Below are 22,001 nucleotides of genomic sequence, written 5' to 3'. Positions count from 1 at the left end.
TGGCTCCCCTCACAGGCGAGGAGGCCCACCCCCCTTTGCCAAGAACCCTTTGGCATCTGGACAGATAGGAAATTAGCTAGTCAGGTAGATATGCCCACCCCCAGGCTAGTACCACTACTAAGGTCACCTAACCTGATGCAAGTACAACTTTTCAGAAGGGGTAATCTTTGTGTTGGCACACTTGGGAACTCTGGGACAGGGTATGTCCACTTCCCACAGTAAGTTGTCATATAGGGGGTGTAGTGACCCCGGGGGTAAGTAGCCCATTGGCTACCACCCTACGCTCCCCTAACACCTCTAAATTCAGTATTTAAGGCAGGCCCTGGCCCCAGAAAATCAGATCCTGCCGAACTGAAAGACAAAGAATGACGTGAAGAATCACATCCTGCAAAAACTGAAGGTCTAGTAACTTACTTGCCACCAAACCTGCCGGCTTCCCTACTGCCTTCGCCTATTGCAACGCAAGTAGACTTTTCCTGCTGCCGCTGAGTTCCCAAAGTTTGGGAGATCTGCCAGCACTTCACCCAGGGACCAAGGCTTTCTGATAATTAGCGGACCTGCTTCCCTGCATCCTGCAGGCATCCAAAGACTCCTGGAAGGACTTGGTGACCGCAGAACCCAGATGCCTAAAGTGGCCACTGCACCCGTTGTTCCAAGCTCGAGTTGAAGTGAGCCAACAGTGTCATCGTGCTCCCCCAGCACTCCAGAGATCGAGTCCAGTGTGGTCACACCTCTTGTGGACTCCCCGACGTCGCCTGCAGCCTCCTCACGCAGGCCCCTTCTACAGTGACTGCTCCCGGTAAGAAAAACTTGATGCCTAAGGACACCTCTGCACCCTTCGCCCCTGGGCTTTGGAGAAGAGGATGAAAGGTGTTCCTACGGGCCGGGGCATCGTGAGGCCTGAGCCCCCCTGTTGGTTCAGCCCGACTGGCCTCCCAGTCTTAGCTTGCAGCCTCTTTACGCAAAGACCAATCCCCATAAAGTAACATTGGGCACCCAACACTGTTATGCACTGCTGCAATCAGCCGCCGTGGTGCCTTGGACCTTGCCCACCACACACCTTAACTCCTGGAGATTGGTTCTATAAGTCTCTGTACTTTACCTGAATGCCGCATTGACTTTTCCTCCCATAGAATGACATTGCAACTTCTGAAACTGAAAAAAATATCTATTTATGAATGTACTTTTTTTTATTTTTATTCTTTTTATTGAGTTTCAGAATGAACATACAAGCAATAGCAACAGGTTAAACCAATATGAACCATTACACTACTGCATTCATCATCCGAGAGCTACAATCGATAGGTGCACTTCAACACAAGGTCGCACCACTATACATGTGATATCAATGGAGTAGCAAGCAACAGTTGGTGAATACCATTATATAGTAACATGCTCACGTAAGTAGTCCGTTAAATACACCCAATAATCTTTTGGTCTTGATCTGGCAGGTAGTTCTTCCTCATAAGTGCGGAGCGTGTTTTGACAATGCTACATATCACTGATCCATTGCTTAGCGTCCGGTACATTTTTGCTGTCCCAGCACATTGAAATTTGTCGCTTGGCTAACAGTAAAGCTATCATGCAAAACTTGCGTTTCAGACCCCATATATTGGGCAACAGCCCCAACAGAGACACCTTAATGTTGCAATCAATGTCAACTCCAACCATCGCCACCAATATAGACGTGACCTTTCCCCAGTATGTATGTACTTTCTAATAATGCCGTGCTAGGTGAATAAAATCAGCCTGGTCTAGTCTACACCTTGTGCATTGTGTCTCTGTGCAGAGGCCACAGCTGTAGAGCTTCGTGGGTGTGTAATATGTTTGGTGTAGATATTTAAAGTGGATGAGTCTGAGGTTGTCATTTGGTGTCAGCATTTGAATCAGAGTACATGACGTTTGCCATTCCACTTCTGTAATTGAATAATCTAAAACAGCATTCCATCTTTCCATGGCCTTGTGGCTGTGACCGCCTATTTCATCCTGTGCTACGGCATAGAGTCGGGAAACCAAATGTGTGGTGTTAGAAGACGTCAAAATTAGTTGTAAAGTGTTTAATTGTGTCGGTTCATTGGGATAACATGGATATAGCTTTTTTATTGCCCCTTGTAGTCTATAGTAATTGAAACAGAACAGTAACGTCTGGTTCTGGATGTAGGATAGGTCTTGTGGTGTTTTAAATATCCCATCCGCATATAAATCCCCTAAGGTGTCTATTCCCACCTGCTTCAATATCCCCATGCCGACCTCTTCGTTGGTGACCGATATGTTAGGGTGATGATGCAGAGCTAACGCCGGAGCGTACAGAGGGAGTTTATTAGCCATTCGACCCAATCGCTGCCATGCCATATTCGTGGTGTCAATGGTATTGATGTATCTGTCATGTAATGGTAGTCGGCGGTGTGTAATAATCGCATTTAAAGGGATGGGTAGTGCATCTCCCTCTTCCACCGCTGTGTGTGTCAGATTAGGAATCTCGTGATACCAGTATGCGGCATACTGTGCTTGAGCACATAGATAATATAACAGAAAATCAGGTACACAAAGCCCACCTCTTGAATATGGGAGTGTAAGAGTATGTAGGCTTACGCACGCTTGTTTACCCGCCCATATCAGTTTTAAGACTACCATTGAGATGCGTTTGAAGACCTCTCTAGTGGGGAAAATTGGAATATTGTTGAATAGATAAAGTAGCTTTGGTAGTATGACCATTTTGACAATAGCTATGCGGTCAGCGAGGGACAGTGGTAGCTGTATCCATCTGCGTACTTTGTCCTCTAATGAGGTGATCACCTTCCCATAATTAGTTCTTATTACTATTTCGGGGCCCCTATGGTACCATACGCCCAGATATTTTATAGGGTCAGTTTGCCATTCCAGTGGGAATTCAGTGTCATGCTGAGGAGTGGAATCCTTGAGTGGTATAATGGAGGATTTTTCCCAATCAATATGCAATCCAGACTTACCCCCGAACTTAATATATTCCCGCAGTAGAGGGGCAAGATGTAGGTCAGGGTCACGGACATACAATAGCATATCATCCGCATATAGCGAGATATGTAGTGGTCTATTTGGGAATTGTAATGCCGACGGATGGTGGAGTTGCCTGACCTTACAAGCGAGAGGTTCAAGGGCAAGAGCGAATAATAAGGGGGACAACGGACATCCCTGTTGTGTCCCGCGCTCAATAGGTATAGCTTTAGATATATACTCATTAATTCGAACTTTAGCAACCAGGTCGGTATACAAGAGTTTAATCCAGTGGACAAACATCGAACGGAAGCTCATCCTATTAAGGACCCCCAGTAAGTATGACCACTCAATGGAATCAAACGCCTTGGCGGCATCCAACATGACCGCCACTGCCTTGGTATTGAGAGTTAGATAATGGCAAAGGGCAAATAATGTTCTAGTATTATGGGTGGTGGCTCTTGATGGTATAAATCCTGATTGATCTGGGAGGACCAAGTTGGTCATAAGGGGCTGCAACCGTACGGCCAGTAGTTTAGCTAAGATTTTAGAGTCCACATTTATCAGTGACAAGGGTCTGTAAGAGTCACATGTCTCAGAGCTTTTCCAGGTTTAAGGAGCGCGATCACCACTGCTTCCCATAATGTTGGTGGGAGGATGCTTTTTCTCAAACGCATCCCCAAACATTGCGACCAATCTGGGTGCCAATAAATCGACGTGCGCTTTGTAAAATTCACATGTGTACCCAACAGGTCCCGGGGCTTTACCATTCGGTAAGGATTTAATAATTTCTGTGACCTCTTTGACAGTGATTGGAAGGGAGAGATAAGCCCTCTGCGTATCGGAGAGCCATGCTATGGCTACATCTTCCAGATAGTGTAATATTTCAGCAGGTGTCATTACTTGCTGTGATCTGTATAGTTTGCCGTAAGTTTTCACGAAACCCTGCAAAGTGTCCTGTGAGTCAGTACGCAAGGAACCATCATCTTCACGTATTTGTATAACATTTTGCGTCTTGCGTCCGTCACACATTTTGGATGCAAGCATTTTCCCTGGTCTGCCCCCTTCCCCGAACTTCAGGGCTGTTGGACGTTTATGGATGTATTTGACCTCATTGTTAGCATGAGTTTGATATTCCGTTAGAGTCTGCCGTATGTCTACTAGTACAGTTGTGTCTTGTGTCCGTTCATATTTGGTCTCTAACAGTTTCAGCCGTGTCTCACAACGTGTTAGTTGTGCTCTTATATCCCGCAATATACCAACTGTGGCGCTCATGCAGACCCCTCGTAAAGTGGCCTTGAAGGCTTCCCAAAGAAGGCATGGGTCATCTGTGGATTGTTCATTTAATAAAAAATAGTCTTTGTTGGCCTTTGTGATCTTATCTGCAAAAATGGTATCTGTGAGTGCAGTCGCATTAAATCTCCAACTGTATGGAGGTGGAATGTAGTGCGGTATCGTAAGTGTTAGTATGATGGGGTTATGGTCGGAGAGCGTTTTGGGTAAGTGCTTCATTCCCGTTGTCCACATTAAAGCGTTCTCTGAACCTATCCAGTGGTCGTGCAGCATCAGATTTTCATTCTGAGTCATGAGGTTGATCAGCCTGTCTCTGTTCTTTCCGACGATTATGAATTTTCTTTATGAAGTCTTGTGCTGCCTTGGGCATTGATAGTATCGTTGCTTTCCCCTCCCAGGTCACTTTCAATCTCGCTGGGTATAGCATTGCATACTCAACTTGCAGGCGTCGCAGTTTTTCTTTTCCGCTAGCAAATTCTCTACGGGCCTGTTGTACTGCCATTGTGAAGTCCGGGAAAAATTCCAGTCGGTTACCTTGGTACGTTACATCCTTCTTTTCCCTTGCCATCCGCAATATACTATCCCGGTCTCGATAGTGTAGAATGCGAGTCACCATGGGTTGGGATGGAGTACCCGGTGGCGGGCGGGGTGCTAAAGAGAGGTGGGCCCTTTCAACGATGAAGATCGGTGATAGATGGTCTGCGCCAAACATCTCCCGACAGAGGTCTTCCACATACGGCTGATATTCAAGTCTCTGCGTCATCCAGCCTCTCACCTTGTTTTTCCATCCTTGCTGCCATTGTATCCATGCGACAAGTGAGGTTATCAAGCTTGCCATTATTGTCCTGAAGGCTGGTTTGAATTGTCTTCAGTATGCCTTCCATGCCAGTTTCCGCAGCGCCCTCTGTATCCGCGTCTGTTTGTGCCTGACTCGAGGGACCTCGAGTTGAGCGCCGTGCTTCAAACGTCAGTTTTGGCTCTTGCTTGTCCAGCTTCCCCATCTCGCAGACGTGGGTTATCCTGGTGATATCGGTTGAACGGAGTGTCTCTAATCCGCAGGTGATGTCCGCTAATCAGACGATTTCGAGATCTTCTCAGTCCTCTGATGAGTAAATCAGTGATGTCGCTTTAGGCTGTAATTGGGGTATGTGCACAAAGACCACACACGTAGCGAATCTGGTGTCGCAACCCGTACGCTCCGAGTACAGCAACCCAATACATTAACATTCTTGTCGTCGGCGAGAGAGCGCGGTAACTACATCGTGTTGTGCGCCTGGTTGCGTTGCAGAAGTGGGTGTTCTGCGAGGGTTCGCCACTGTGGGAATGGAGACTGCGCAGGAATTCTCCTATATCCTTGTCATCTCAGAGACTGTCGCAAGGTTATCACAGTTTCAGGTCAGGCAGCGCAGGATGGCTACACCATGTCGCGGTAGACCTCAGAGAACACCAGCACCTTAGCGCAAAATGGCCGCTCATAGCTCTCACCAGGTCATCATTAGCAGGGGCAGCAATGTTGTGATATGGTTATATGGAGTTCGCCAGGCAGTGTAATGATCGGGGTGAGTTAGGTTTCACTTTTGCAGCCGATGTAGATGCCCTCTCAATGTGATGACAGACATTTGCTCTGAATACCTGTAGCGCAGCGATACATGCAGACTGGATATCTGTTGCACAGGGCTTGCGATATGTAGTTATGGACATCAGCGCTCTGCCAACCAGCGACTTCTCACTCATATATGTGCCCTCTGTATCCGCGTCTGTTTCTGCCTGACTCGAGGGGCCTCGAGTTGAGCGCCGTGCTTCAAACGTCAGTTTTGGCTGTTGTTTGTTCGGCTTCCCCATCTCGCAGACGTGGGTTATCCTGGTGATATCGGTTGAACGGAGTGTCTCTAATCCGCAGGTGATGTCCGCTAATCAGACGATCTCGAGATCTTCTCAGTCCTCTGATGAGTAAATCAGCGATGTCGCTTTAGGCTGTAATTGGGGTATGTGCACAAAGGCCACACGTGTAGCGAATCTGGTGTTGCAACCCGTACGCTCCGAGTACAGCAACCCAAAACCTTAACATTCTTGTCGTCTGCGATAGAGCGTGGTAACTACATCGTGTTGTGCGCCTGGTTGCGTTGCAGAAGTGGGTGTTCTGCAAGGGTTCGCCACTGTGGGAATGCAGGATGCGCAGGGATTCTTCTATATCCTTGTCATCTCAGAGACCGTCGCAAGGTTATCACAGTTTCAGGTCAGGCAGCGCAGGATGGCTACACCATGTCGCGGTAGGCCTCAGAGAACACCAGCACCTTAGCGCAAAATGGCCGCTCATAGCTCTCACCAGGTCATCATTAGCTGGGGCAGCAATGTTGTGATATGGTTATATGGAGTTCGCCAGGCAGTGTAATGATTGGGGTGAATTAGGTTTCACTTTTGCAGCCGATGTAGATGCCCTCTCAATGTGATGACAGACATTTGCTCTGAATACCTGTAGCGCAGCGATACATGCAGACTGGATATCTGTTGCACAGGGTTTGCGATATGTAGTTATGGACATCAGCGCTCTGTCAACCAGCGACTTCTCACTCATATATGTGGGGAAGCAGTCTGTGTAGTGCGTGAGGGTTGTATTGTCGAGGTCCTAATTAGAGCCGGTGTTGTGCGCTTTATCTTAGGTGTAACACGCCGATGTACTGGGCGCCGCCATTTTGGGTTGTTTGTGTGTTCGGTGCACAATTGAGCGTGGCAGCGCCACTATATTAGTTTCCAATATCCTCCATACTGACACCCATGCTCAAGAGAATGAGTCCGCATGTCCATCTGCGTTAGCGGTCGTGATCCCCACTATGTGTGCCTTGGCATCTGAACGTTTATGATCGTGTCGCCGGAGCCGCCATCTTACCGGACTTCTGCCGCTTCCCCAGTCTGACTAGCGTTCAGATTTTCGCCGTGCTTGTGCAGTGGATCAAGGCGCCGTTATCATCTGCTGCTGCCTGACATCCTCTGGTCACATATTCTGCCAAATAAGGGTGCAGTTGATGCCTAAAATGTGAAGATTTTGTTATTGCATTGATCCGTCCGGCGGAGCTGCCGTTTTAGCCAGTCAGTCCGCAGTGCGCCCTCTAGCGCCTCCCATTTATAAATGTACTTACCTGTACGAATTGCTTCTGGCGCCTAAACATATATAAAGATATGTTCTTTTTATAAATTGGTGTGGATCTCTTTATTGAGTCGTATATCTCAGTGTGTATTTGCAGATGTCTTGTAATCCTCTGGGATAAGCCTAGAAGTGCACATTGGGATTGCCAAAGAAAACCCCCTGTCCACTCATAAGGGAATTCCTGCACCCTTTACATGCTATATCTGTATGAGTGGAGTTATAGAGAGTGGAGTGGCTTACAGTGGAGTGGCATACAGTGGAATAGCATACAATTTAGTGTTGTAGAGTGGAGTGGTATAGAGTGGAATACCTTATAGTGGAATGGCATGCTATAAAGTGGCATACAGTGGAATTGTGTGAACTGGAGTGGCATACAGTGGAATGTTGTACAGTGGAGTAGTGTAGAGTGTAATAACATATAGTGTAGTAGTAGCCGAGGGATTTTTCAGGAGGGGGTTGATCTCAGCGTGTTTCCAGTCGTCAGGGAACAAGGCGGTTGCCAGGGAGCGGTTGATGGTGTGGCAGAGCATGGGTGCGATGGTGTTGGCGGCTCTGTTAAAAATGTGGTGGGGGCAGGGGTCTGTGGGGGCTCCGGAGTGGATTGACTTCATCGTCTTCATTGTGTCTTCGGTGGTGAGGGCTGTCGATTGCTGGCTTCAGGGTGTCGGGGTGGGTGGTGATGGTTCAGTGTGTTGGTTGTCTTCGTCGAAGTTGTCGTAGATGTTCTTGATTTTGTGGTGGAAAAAGGTGCTGAGTTTGTTGCAGAGGTCTTGTGAGGGAGGGATGTCGGTGGACTCGCTGGTGGTTTGGGCGAACTCCTTGATGATGTTGAAGAGTTCTTTGCTGTTGTGTGCATTAGTAGAGATTCTGTCTTCAATCGCTTTTTTCCTAGTTTTTCTGATGAGTTGGAGGTGGGCATTGGAGGCAGCTCTGAAGTTGTTGTGGGCTTCTGTGGATTTGGTGTTCCTCCTGGCCTATTCCAGGCGGCGGCAAGTGCATCTGGAATCTCGAAGTTCGGTGGTGAACCATCTAGCTTTCTTGGCGTGGGTGTTGTTTTTCTTGAGGGGGGCTATGGTGTTGGCGCTGTCAGAGATCCATCTGTGCAGGGTTCGGGCTGCGGAGTTGGCGTCGTCGTTTTCCGCGATGAGGTGGAGTTGCTGAGTGATGAGGTTAGCTGGTCGTCGGTGATTCTGGTCCAGTTTCTTTGTGGGAACAGGTACTGGTGTCTGTGGATGGTGGGTGTTCTGAAGGTGAAGTGGACGCATCGATGGTCAGTCCATGGGAGTTCGGTGGTGTGGCTGAAGGTGATGGAGTATCCTGTTGTGAAGAGGGGGTCAAGGGTGTGTCCTGCGGAGTGCGTGGGTTCGGTCACGATCTGGCCAATGTTGTGGAGGTTGTCCAGGAGGGATGTGGTGCTGGGGTCCAGTTGGTTGTCGAGGTGGAAGTTGAGGTCTCCCAGTAGGGTGTAGTTGGTGGACGCGATGGCATGCAGGAAAATGATGTCGTTGATGGAGTTTACAAAAAGGCTGTGGGGTCCAGGGTGTCGGTACATTAGGGTTCCACGGAGGGTGGAGGTAGGGCTGGCCAGTATCTTGAAGTGAAGGTGTTGCATCAGGTCTGTGGGCTCATCAGGAAGTGTGCTCAGGCGAAGGGTGGATTTGTGGACGATGGCGATTCCTCCTCCAGGGTGGATGTGGCGGTCCTTCCTGGAGATCTTGTATCCTTGGGGAATGACGATGGCGATGGCGATGTCCAGTCTCGAGGTGGTGGTTGTCCAGGTTTCGGTAAAGAATGCTACGTCCGGGGTAGTGCTGTCGGGGAGGTCCCAGATTTCTGTGGCGTGTTTGTGGAGGGATCGGACGTTGAGGAGGATGCATTGCAGGGTCTTCGGGTTCGGTTGTGTTCTTGTGGGCGGAATGCACTGGGTCAGTGGTCTTGGCTGTGCTGCAGGTGTTCCGGCAGCGGTGACAGCTGAAGGGTCTGTGGGTGTCGGCTGGTGATGCTGGCTTGCAGTTGTTGCGGTCTGGGTTGAGAGCGTGGAGTGCTGCTGGGTCGTAGCGTTAGCGGTGCAGAGATCCAGGGTTCCTGGCGCTGGTCACAGTCGGGTCGCGGACAGGCGTAGACAGGCTTGCCTTTGGCGCCCCAGCGGCGCTGCCGCGCAGTGGCCGCCATTAAGTAGGGGTCGGGGAGGGCTGGACAGCTGGGAGGCGGGGAGGGGAGCTGGATTGGGCCCGTCGCACTTCCTTGTGGCTCTGAGTGCAAGACTTGGTAGATCAGTGGACCTGAGACCATGTCTCAGGCCCAAGTTCATTGCAAAAGGGTTGCAGTTCATTGACAAAAAGACCCACTTTGTTATTGATGGTGGTTATGGTTGTGCCATTGACGATGCCCCATAAGGATAAGAGAGGATGTGCAACCTACATGACTTAGAACATCTGGGGATTATAGAGTGCTCCAAAGAGCCTGGAATGTATTGCTTCATCACATAGATATTTCTGTCCTTGATGCAGGCTAGGCCTACACCCCACCCCCTCACACTTTTTGGCTATTTGGGGTATCCTGAACTGGATGACGAGAAACCAATTAAAACTCAACGGTGACAAGACGGAGATTCTGGTCCTGGGGAAACATCAAGATCTGTGGAATCCCTTACACTGGCCTGATCAGATGGGCGCTCTTCCTACCCCGGTGACCCATGTTCGAAATCTGGGATTCATTCTGGACAACTCCCTATCCATGAACCAACAGGCCAGTAAAGTAACTGGTCTATGCCTCACCATAGTCAAATGGTTGAGGAAAATCCTCTGGATGCTGCCTCCTTCCACGCAGAAGACCGTAGTCAATGCCCTCATAACATCAAGGCTTGACTACGGCAACATTCTGTATCTGGGCGCAAACAAATCAATAGTCGGCCGACTACAATTGGTGCAAAATGCAGCAGTTCGTTTACTGTGCAATATTCCTAAAAACTCCGGAGTCTCGAATCACCGCCGGGAACTCCATTGGCTCAGGATTGAAAACAGAATCCGCTTTAAAGCCCTGAACTATATGTTCAGAATTAAAGCGGGTACAGCACCTAAATATCTTCTAGCCCTAGCCCACCCCTACACTCCCAAGCGTAACCTTCGGTCGCAGACGGCAGCCTTTTTCTGTGTGCCGAGATTCAAACGGGCGAGAGTAGGTGGCAGATCCTTCGCCCATCTGGGACCATCCCTCTGGAACACGCTCCCTCCCTTCATCCGAAAGGAGGAAAATTATACCAGGTTCAGAAAGCATGTTAAGACCTGGCTATTTGAACAATAAATCTCAATAGCCATTACCCTTTCTCCTGTTTTCTAACTAGCTGTGTCTAGGCGTCGGGAAACCCTTTTTGGGTAGCTGTTGCGCCCTACAAATTGAAAAAAAAAATAAATAAATAAATTTGTGCTGCAGCCCTTATAACTTAATTTCCAAATAAGGTATCCATGGCAAATTTGCATCCTTTTTTTCCAACATCTTTAAGATTCTTAATGTACCCTGGGATTGTTGATTCTCCTGAAGGGAACTGAAAAATTGGTCAAAGTACAGCAAATCTTTGTTTTTTTGCTGAAAAATTGGAAAAAAGTGCTGCAAAGGAAACCGTCTTTGTTTTCCGTGCAAAAGGAATCAACAAAAGGTTTGTGATGCTAAAATCACAATCTTCTCAGCTTTCAGGAAGAGGCAGACTTTTGTCAGAAAACCAAAATTTTCTACTCAGTTTTGGCATTTTACTGGGACATAGCCTATTTTTCATATCTTTTGTGCTTTCAACCTCCATACAATTAGTGGTAGTAATGGGTGTGAAAGCAATAATGTATCCTGGAAAACTATACATTTCTGAAAAGTAGACAAAATTCTAAATTCAGCATGGGATCATTTCTGTAGATCCTTCAAGGTTTTGCTATAGAAACTAACAATTGAAATATAAAAATATTTAAATTGACTTGGGGAAGAAAAAGCAGCCATTTGTGCCTACGTTTTCACCTGCAACTTCTTCTAAGTATAGCAGATTTTTTAAAGCAATTTACTGTTATGTCTGCTGGACCCTCTTGTTGCGGGGATATATAGGACTCATAGGTTCACCATAAACCCGAGGTACCCAGAGCCATTAACTGAGCTGCGTCTTGCAATGGTTTTTCATTGTGTTCCGGGTATATAGCAATTTATTTGATAAAATATAATGAGTGAAAAATAAGTACCAAGGAAACCTATATATTTCCTAAATTGGTACAAAATATAGAGTTTAGAAGCAGTGGATATTTTCACATCTCGAAATTGTGGATACCCTTACAAGCATGTGAATTAGAGGACATATTTCAAAATGACTTCTTTTTTACAGATCGTCTTACATATGGAAGGCAGATATGCAAAAAGAGTCAATTGATAATAACACTAGTTCTACTATTCCGTGTTCCCCCAAGTCTCCCGATAAAAATAGAACCTCACTTGTGTGGGTAGGCCTAGTGCCTGCGACAGGAAACGGCCCAACACCAATGTGAACACATCCCATTTTTCCAGTGAAAACTGACCCTTTTTTTGCAATGTGCTTAGCTTTGGATTTTGGACCCTAGCTCTGTCGGCACATAGGGAAACCCAGCAAACCTATACATTTATGAAAACTAGACAACTAGGGGAATCCAATATGGGGTCACTTGTGTGGCTCTCACTAGGTTATGTTACCCAGAATCCCTTGCAAAGCCCAAACTTTGTATTTCTGTGATGGAAAGTTCTGGAATCTGTGGGGAGCTACACTTCCACCCACCCAGCATTCCTAAAGTCTCCTGATAAAAATGATACCTCACTTGTGTGGGTAGGCCTTATTTCCTGCAACAGGAAACGGCCCGAAATGCAACGTGGACACATCACATTTTTCCAGTGAAAACCGACCTTTTTTTTGCCATATGCCTAGCTGTGCATTTTTGGCTCTAACTCAGCTGGCACCTAAGGAAACCTAGCACACCTATACATTTTTGAAAACTAGACATCCAGGGAAATCCAGGAGAGGGTGACTTGTGTGGCTCTCTCCAGGGTGTGTTAACCAGAATTCCTGGCAAAGCCCAAACTTTGTATTACTGTTATGTTATGTTATGCGTTTTTATTTGGCGCACAGATGCTCCAGCTAAGGAGCGTCCTGGCGCCCGACAAGGTAGCTGCACAACACAACTAAACAAAAACAAACGTATATACACAAACTAAGGGAATAAAAAAGTTTTCACCGCGCGGCGGAAGGAAAGCAAATCTCTCATAGCGCGAATCGCCGGGGGCAGGGAGTTCCACAGGGCCGCCGCACGCACTCGGAACGAGCGTCCTCCGGCTCTGCTCCGCTTGAAGCGCGGCACAACCGCCAGTTCTAGGTCCGCAGATCTTAAGAGTCGCGCAGGGGTGTAGTTGGTAAGGAGTGCCATAAGGATCGTTGCTGGAGACCCCTTCAGAATTTTATAGGCGACACAGAGGACCTTAAACTGGATCCGCTGGGCCACCGGGAGCCAATGCAGTGACCGCAGGGTACTAGAGGTAGGACAGAATCTTGGGAGGCCTACCACCGCTCTAGCTGCGGCGTTCTGAATCCTTTGTAAGCGCCCGATCTCTGCCTGATTCAGGCCAGCCAGCAAGGAACTCGCATAATCCAGCCTGGAGATGACAGTGGCCTGGATCATGAGTTGCCTGGAGGGGGCATCGAAGAACTTAAGCACAGGACGGAGCCCGCGCAGGATGCCAAAGCAACATGCTGCTGTGCGTTTGGTATGGCACGCAAACGTGAGGGAGGGGTCCAGCCAAACCCCGAGGTTCTTAAGCTCGGCGACTGGGATGGGAGCAGGACCCAACTCCCCAGGCCACCATCTCTCTCCCCACAGATCCGGCCGTCTACCAAAAACCATGACCTCGGTCTTACTAGCGTTCAGCTGGAGACAATTGGACGTCATCCAGCTGGCGACCGCCCGCAGTCCTTGTTGAAACCTGGGGGCATCGACTTCGGCATCCCCGCTGATCGTGACCGCTAGCTGGGTGTCATCGGCGTATGACACCATCGTCATGCCCCATTGTCGGACAACCTCAGCTAGCGGCCTTACGTACAGATTAAACAGCGTAGGACTCAGCGAGGAGCCTTGGGGAACCCCCAGGGTCAACGGATGGAACCTGGACTGGTAAGGTGGGACGGTCACGCTAAAGGCCCGGTTGGTTAAGAACGACCGGAACCACTGCAGAGCGATACCGGTGACACCAGCCTCCTCTAGGCGCAGCAGAAGGATCGGGTGCGAGACGGTGTCAAAGGCAGCGCTCAGATCTAATAACACGAGCGCTGCCGTATGTCCCGCGTCAAGCACGGAGCGAAGATGCTCCACCATATAAAGCAGAGCCGTCTCCGTGCTATGATCAGCCCTAAACCCATTCTGCGTTGCGTCGAGGATGTCTGCGCGGCGAAGATGTTCCGAGAGGACGGCGTTTACATGCGCCTCCATAACCTTAGCCGGCCACGGCAAGAGTGAAATCGGCCGGTAGCTCTCAGGCTTGCTGCCGTCCAGGCTGGGTTTCTTAAGTATAGGCCGAACCATGGCTCGCTTCCACCTCAGTGGGACCTCGCCAGATGTTAGCGACAAGTTGATCAAAGAGCATAGCGGTGAGCTATCATGTACCGCTAGATCTTTGAACACATCTGGGCAAAGTGGATCCTCTGGGGACCCAGACTTCACTCGGCGGGCCAATGTGTCAAGGCTATCCGATGTTAACATAGGTAAGGAATGCAATCCCTCAGATGGCAGTGGCTTAGGAGATGGATTAGCCGAGGGAGTGGCCGGAGGAAAGGCCCGATAAATGGCATTTACCCTTTCCAGGAAAAACTCTGCCAACTTTTCACAGTGCTCAACAGAGCTCTGGTGCGTCGTTGTTGTTTTTTTGGCAGTAAGGTCTTTCAATACCTTAAAGATAGCCTTAGACGGGTTCGAACTACTCCTAAATTGTGCAGCATAAAATGCGGCACGAGTTCTACATACCGCCCGATGATACACTTTCACAGTCGACAGGTAGAGAACTTTCTTCGTGCTGTTATAGGCTTTACGCCAGGCCCGCTCTGCACGCCTACAGGAGACCTTCAGTGCTCGCAGTGAGTCGTCGTACCAAGGGCTGGCCTTACCAGCTCCAGTTTTACAGCTTACCAGGGGAATAAGGGTGTCCAGAGCCCTGGATACCCAGTCGCAAAACCTGTCATAAACCTGATCAGGCGATCCCAAGATGTCAAATGGGTCAGCTGATAGGAGATGGAAAAACTCATCCAGCTTAAGTTTGTTCCAGCGTCGTCTTGGAACCGAGCACACCACTGGCTTAGGTTGAATAGCCGAAATAGGGCAATGGATCTGTATCAAATAATGATCAGTCCATGCTAGGGGTGTGTAGCTGGTGATGTAGGCTTCCGTAAGATTGGTAAAAAACGGATCAAGGGTATGACCCCCTGAGTGGGTGGGCTGTGCCACCAGCTGATTCAGCTGGAGCGCCTCAAGGTCTGCCACAAAACTGGACACCGAGGGACTGCTAGAATTGTGATGGAATGTTCTGGAATCTGCAGGGAGACACAAACTTCCACCAACCAGCTTTCCCCCCAGGTCTCCCAATAAAAATGGTGCCTGACTTGTGTGGGCCAAGGACCCGCAGAGAAGAGCCCAAAACGTATTGTGGAGACATCAACTTGATCTATCTCAAAACAACATGGTTTTGCAAGGGGGTCACCTGCGTTTTTCGTCCCAGGCTCGGAGGCCATCTAGGGAAACCTACCAAACCCAGACATTTCTGAAAACTAGACACCGGTGGGAGTTCATGGGTGGTATTGCTTGTATGGATTCCCTATTGTTTTCCTAACCAGAATCTCCTGCAAACCTCACATTTAGCTAAAAACAATCACATTTTCCTCACATTCCTGTCTGGGATCACTGCCCCAGCATAAATGTCCTATCACCCAGCATTCTCCTTGGTATCTTGATAAAAATTATACCTGTGTTTTTGGTCCTGGGCTCGGCGGCCATCTAGGGAAACCTACAAAACCATGCATTTCTGAAACCCTGTTTGCGGTTTGCAAGGGATTCTGGGTAACAGAACCTGGTAAGAGCCACACAAGTCACCCCATCCTGGCTTCCCCTGGGTGTCTAGTTTGCAAAAAGGTACAGGTTTACTAGGTTTTCCTAGGTGCTGGCGGAGCTAGGGTCCAAAATCCACAGCTAGGCACATTGTGAAAAAAATGTCTGTTGTCAGTGTAAAAATGTGATGCGTTTTGTGATGATTCCTGTTGCGGGCACTAGGCCTACCCACACAAGTGAGGTACCGAATGGCTTTTTCAAGTCTGTGTTAGCCGAGACTTTTTAATTTGACTAAAAGTATCCATAGAACTTAGTTACTTATAGGTATTTTCACCAAGACTTCATCTATTAGTCTGTGGTTGTGTCATTCACATTTTCCACTCATGCTAGCATACATCAAGGGGCAGTGTGTCATCCCTCTTCAGCCATTGGCTGATTTCACTATGGTTTACAACTTGCTGGCCTTTCACATCCACACACACAATAATTCCCTTCAGTGCCAGGGAGTACTATTGCACTGTGTTTTTTTTAGATCTAAACATTTTTGCATTTATCCGTTTAAAAAAATCTTTTTTTACATTCACGAGGGCCCGGCAGCTTCCCAAAAAATAAAGTTTTTCAAAAGCCATGACAAAACAAGAATTGTCAAAACGCTGACAGCCAGTGCCATGCCATGCTTGTTGTAATATGGATTATCACAGATTGCAGTAGTATGCAAGAGGTTTGTGCTGGTTTCCTTCTCTGCCAAATTTATAGGTATCAAAACTTTCTACTGTGATCATCCTTGTGAAATCCTCTTTACAGGGGTAGTTTTTTGCTTTTTCAACTGTAATTTTGTATACTTTTGTAATTTTATGACTGATGATTATTACCTCGTGGGAAAGAGCAAGCTCAATACAGTAGGTCTGAGTTGGGTATGACCACAAGCCAATATTAACCGCACTAGGCCTGAATAGGAAAAAGTATTTGAGATGCCAAAGGTGGGATCTGTTTATTATAAAGTTATGACAAAGGTAGTAGGTCCGCATTATTTACTTTTTAACATGTATGTTAAAGACATTAATCCTTTGAGTGGCTTTTTTTTACACCATGTTAAAGCCTGCAGTCATGTATTTTGTTTCAGGAATTGTCACAGATTAACTTTGCAGGAAAGGATTATATCATTGGTTACCCTGTTTGACAAACCGTTCGTGGGTAGAAAAATTGAATAAAAATAATTATTGGCAGAATTTATAATAGGTCTGGCTGTCTGACAGGATCGTGTAATAAAAAGTAATTAAATAGTAGATACATCCATTTATATAAAAATATATTCATATGAAAACAAAGAGAGCTGTTAGGTCAGCCCCGTTACGCCTTGTTTACACTCGGCTTTCATCTCTGACCGTGTATTGGATGGGGTAATGGGTCATTCCACATCAGTCACTGGCTCAATTGCCTTCTGAATGACAGCATTTTATGATCCGGTGTGCATATCCATCTGAAAATGATTGTTCTTCAGTGTCAGTGCTGGTTGGACAGTTTTTTTTATCGTCCCCCTTTCCTTTCGTTCCTTCTCCTCATTTTATTTAAATGTTTCTGGCAAGGATACTGTTAACGGGCTACTTGCTAGCTTCTCATTTCACATTCACTGCACCGCATCCCGCATAGCCTTTTTTCTAAAGCTGGAGACCAATAGAACGATGTTGTCCATAGGGTATTATGTTTTGCCTTTATGAGATTGCCAACATGTTGGTTCTGAATGTGCCAACTATGCCAGAACTTTAAACTTGCACCGGCAATGCCAATCAATGTGGCATTAAAGGTATGTTGTATGATAATGTGAAGCATTGTAGTTAGATAGCATGGGCATGGATATATATTTGTGTGGAAGCAAGGAACTGTAGAGTAATACCGGTGGAGGTTAAAATGTCATGTGCCGAGTCCTGTGTCAAGCCAGACCTAATAAGTCCATGTAGGTTAATGACTGCCCTTCTCTTGTCTGTACTGCTGCCAGAGAAGAACACCAAAAATTGGGGTATCTAAGACTTTTAAGTAGCACTATAATGTCAGGTTTTCCCCCCTGAAAGTTCACGCTCAGACTATTGGATAAATAAACAAAATGATCATAGCTATGTGCAGAGCAAACACTTTTTTTTGGGGGGGGGGGGAACACACAACTTCTGCCCAATCAAAACATGTACAACTCGCTACCTGCATGTGGGTGGACCCAGAGCCCATCTTCTGGTGATTCTCACATAATTTTCTGGCGACACCTGTGCTATCAAGCCAGACCATAAAAACAAAACAATATATACAATACCACTGCAAGACAGACGTCCGCTGCTATGCTTAGTTTTGTTATAACAAGCATCTTCCTGCTGTGTTTAGACAAAAGCATGTTTTCTTTCTCTATTTGTATTCTTTTAATTCATCTTTCAAAGGTTGTCGAGTTTCTGTATGATTTATTGTGGTTGTGTCAGAGGGTGAATGCAAGAATGCGTTAGTGTATGGGTTAATGGATACATGAATGCAAAGATGAGTGAACGTGCAGATAAGATGACTTATTGAGTGCCTAAACTCAGAAGTGAAACAAAAGGCATTTTCATTCACAAGCCAGGCCTTTAGGCATTGCCAGTGCTAATTTGCCGCAGATCTTACAAACCACTAGCCAGAATCCACTTTTACAAGGAGAAAATGGGATTACATGCTGGCTTCTGCTGTACAACATTCCGTTTAAAAGACAGAAGATAGTTTTTATAAAGGCAAAGAAGGGGTTCAAGGCAGGTGTAGCTGTTGCTGCTGTAAAACGCAGTGAAGACGTCAGCAACTCACAATGCTTCAAAACGTAGACATATTGCTCTATTTGACTAGTCAGGTACAAGACTTGGTACATAAACCAGGTTGCAGGCAAGAACTTGTTGGTGCTTTAGGAAACAGATGGAACTGTAAGATGTCTGCAGTGAATGCAATCAAGGCTGGATAGCACCACTTGATAGGTGAAAACATTGCCCTTTAAAACCTTAATTTTAGTATGACGTCTACTCTGGGCGTGAAAAAGGAGAAAGCTATGTGTTCGTACAAAACTGACACTATGTTTTTAAAGATGGTTCTAGAAAGTTCTGTGGCAGTCCCCGCAGGCCTTCTGTCAATAAAGCAGAAACTAAGTGCGCCTTGCCACATCTTATAGCATGACACAGCCAACATATGTACTGCTGCTAGAAGAACTTCCAAAGCTACCTTATGACATACAGCAGACAACAGACGCAGGTGGGTGCAACTGGTAGCTCCACATTGTTTGAAATTCTGAATCTAGCAATGTTTTTAGGCCAAGCAATGTTAAGAAAGCAGATGTAGATGATATGAGTTGCATACCCCTATCTTCAACCACTTACACACCAACTATGCTGACAAAAGAAATGTCAGTCCCATGGCCTGTGTATACACTGCAACTGATTCATGCTGAGAAGTGGAGTTGGGAGATGTGGCTTAGATGTGTAGCTGTGGCTCAACCCATTCCTGACATAGATGTTCTAATCAGAACCATTTATATTTATAAGCAGCTGGTAGTTCCGAATCCTAAGCCAGAAAGCTTCCAGAATGGATTCTTTCACAGGACGCACACTGCAACAAGCATCCTTCCTGAGACATCCTCTGTTAAACTGCCCTTTTCACCTCGTGGTCATTGTTTCACTTCCTGCCATCTCCTTCAATGGTAGAACCAAAATTGAGCCTGCATTATCAGGCTTTGTTGTTTAAGTTAACATGTAAACAATTCTGTTGGTTGTTTGTTAGGCACTATAACTAATTTTGTGTACTTCTTTGATTCCTTAGGAGCTGAAACAATACTTCTCAAAGCACCAGTGGACCACGGCACAAAATGCCGCCTTCTTCCGTGCATCAGGCAAGAAAGCAGTATTAACAGACTGACTCAATCAATTTCCCTTGGAACAAACTATAGCAGAACTATTCAGAATATTCCAAAATATACTCTCTGGTGAATTAAGCTGCAGGACCATGCACCAAACAGAAGATACAGCATTAAAGCACACCATGTATTGGACACTTATAGGGGGACTCTGGCTGTGTTCTAGGAGAGCAGCTTATTATGTGGTGGTTGAACAGCATTAGAGCACACCATGCATCGGACACGTATCCGGGAACTCTAGCTGTGTTCTAGGAGAGCAACATATGTGATGGTTGAACAGTAGTAAAGAATGGATTAGCTGACCATGCTGTGACTACTGGAAGTGCTCCACATGAACCCCTGAACTTGTTAAGCCACAAATGGCGCGTGCAAAAGAGGTAAGTGAAAGTGTTCTGCCCCCCTTCCTCCATCCATCTCCCTGCTTTTCTTTCCTTCGTTTCTCCTCCTTTAAGCCAAATAACCCCTGTTGATTTAAATCAAGTGCAAGGCTAGTAGGCTTCCACTTTGGTTGGTTAGATGGAATCCATTCTAGGAATCCATATCCTCCATAATGTGGTACTAGTCCAAGTTGTAAGCCGGTACCATTTAATGAACGTCACTCACTCCATGACGTGTGCAAACTTGAAGGGATACAAATTGAGCTCAATACTGAGAGAGAGAGAAAATTAATTCGTTTGCCCACAGATGACATTGAGATGCAGGTTTAGGGGTTGATATTATTAGATGTGTAAGAAACTGTTGATAGTCATTACTAATTGAGATCTATTTTAAACATGACATATTGCTCAACAATCTAAATGTATTCAAAGACACTGAGAGAGGAAATAATCATGATAGTGGGGGGCTGATACAAGTTTCAATGAAGTGATACAACAGGGGTATAATACGCCAAACTAAACCTACTGAGTAGTGTTCGTTCTAAGCAGAAAAATGTGAGAGGGAAACTTTAGCAGTGACAGTGTAATCCTATCAAGTCCATCTAGTCCTACAAACAAATTGGCCCACTAACAATCTCTCCCAGTTGATTAGGCCCACTTTCGGGAGCACTGGGTCCAACATGGAGGTTTTTCTGATTCTTCTCCAGCTGTATTGTTGATGGCTGTTCTGAGGATTACTGGGTCTCCCATTGGTGGGCCTTTCTTTTGGGTATTGCATTTGTTGAGTAGTCTGCACTGTGGAAACCCTAGGTTTCCAAAGTACTAGAAAGAAGTGAAAGGTTTCAACTGGATTTGTAAGAAGCAGCCAATCTATCTTTACATTAGTCCGTTGTTCGCAAACTCATTTTAATTGCGTTCTGCACATCATGATGTCGAGTTCTGCTTGCCTACTAACACTCCTTAGTCCAGGTCACATTGAGATCTTTCTGCTATGACTTGCACCTTCACTGCAAAATTTGCATGTGGTTGGTTTCCTTCCATTACTGAGTAAAGAAGGTAATGTTTTGTGATTTGTTTTGCAGGTGCCCATCACATTTGATGATGTTGCAGTGTATTTCTCGGAGGAGGAATGGTACTCCTTGAATGAATGGCAGAAAGCTCTTTACTGGAGTGTGACAAAGGAAAATTATCAAACTCTGCAATCACTGGGTAGGTATGCTATCCATCAGGCTCTATGGCTTAGTTTCAGGAGCACTGAGAAGTTTAGGGAGTCAAAAATGACTGTTGAAAATTGTACACTTTTTATTCTTTAGGGTATTGTATTAAATTAATGTAATTTATACTCACTTACCTATTGGCCATTATACTTATTGGCCCTTGGTGAGTGTTAGTTGCCACTGTTCTCAGCACAGCATTATGATCATTTTGTCTAATCCATACATTCTAATCTAGAGGCATTATTAGGCATGGGAGAGATCGCCACTTGCCCCTCCCCAAAAGACATACCAGTGAAAGACCCCGTTACTGCCACTGTCACTTTTGATACAGCCTCCCCGCCTCTCCATCCATCCATCCACATTCTTGCTGAACTAGCATAAATAAATAAATAGAATTCTATCTGGTACTTGCTGGCTTCCATAAATGCAACTGCAACACAGTTTGATGATCCAGTGCAGCAGTTCAATCTGCAAGAGTGTCTTGTTAGAAACTGAAAAGACTCTGTTGACTACAAGAGGCTGCAATCCCATGACCCTTGGACCACATCACCATAGTAATTGTATCTTCAGGCTCTACTGGCGTAATGTCCTCTTATGCCAATGCCAAATGCATTGTAAGCAGGTGAAATTGAAAGGGCATCTTTAACAATAACTACCTGAGGACATGAAGGTGGAAGCACAGTCCACCCCTCATATCAGACATAGCTTTTAACTAATTAGATGCAGATACAGCACATATGCTGAACGGTTAAGTAGCTTGTATAGTAGTTCCCTAGAGACCTGGTTAGAGTGGTCTTACCAAGAGTTTCAAATTACTAGCAGTAGTCATAAGAACAAAAGCAGAGGAGCTGCAGTCATCCTTCCATATGAATCTTTCAATCAAAACTAGGACTAGCCCCAGTGCCCACTATACCATGGCGCCCCTGTGGGAGGCAGTGTGCAAGATTTTCTTCCTGGCTATCTTTGGCGGCCTGGATATCAAAATACCCTTCATTGGCGGATTTT

At 46.4% G+C, this 22,001-nt stretch overlaps 1 protein-coding gene across 2 annotated transcripts in view; it reads left to right on the top strand.

Moving 5' to 3' along the window:
• Positions 1-22,001, top strand: part of LOC147693450 (uncharacterized) — a 326,887-nt gene that overhangs the window by 53,199 nt on the left and 251,687 nt on the right. For both annotated transcript variants that reach the window (XM_086933731.1, XM_086933730.1), the window contains exons 2-3: positions 19,309-19,779; positions 20,862-20,988. In XM_086933731.1, coding sequence (XP_086789857.1) covers positions 19,762-19,779; positions 20,862-20,988 — 145 coding nt within the window. In that variant the 5' untranslated portion in view covers positions 19,309-19,761. The remainder of the gene's footprint in view (positions 1-19,308; positions 19,780-20,861; positions 20,989-22,001) is intronic.

Source organism: Lissotriton vulgaris, chromosome 8 (assembly GCF_964263255.1).
Source record: "Lissotriton vulgaris chromosome 8, aLisVul1.2, whole genome shotgun sequence".
Lineage (NCBI taxonomy): Eukaryota > Metazoa > Chordata > Amphibia > Caudata > Salamandridae > Lissotriton > Lissotriton vulgaris.
The sequence above is the reverse complement of the archived record's forward strand: the minus strand, read 5'-3'. Positions and strand labels throughout refer to the sequence as shown.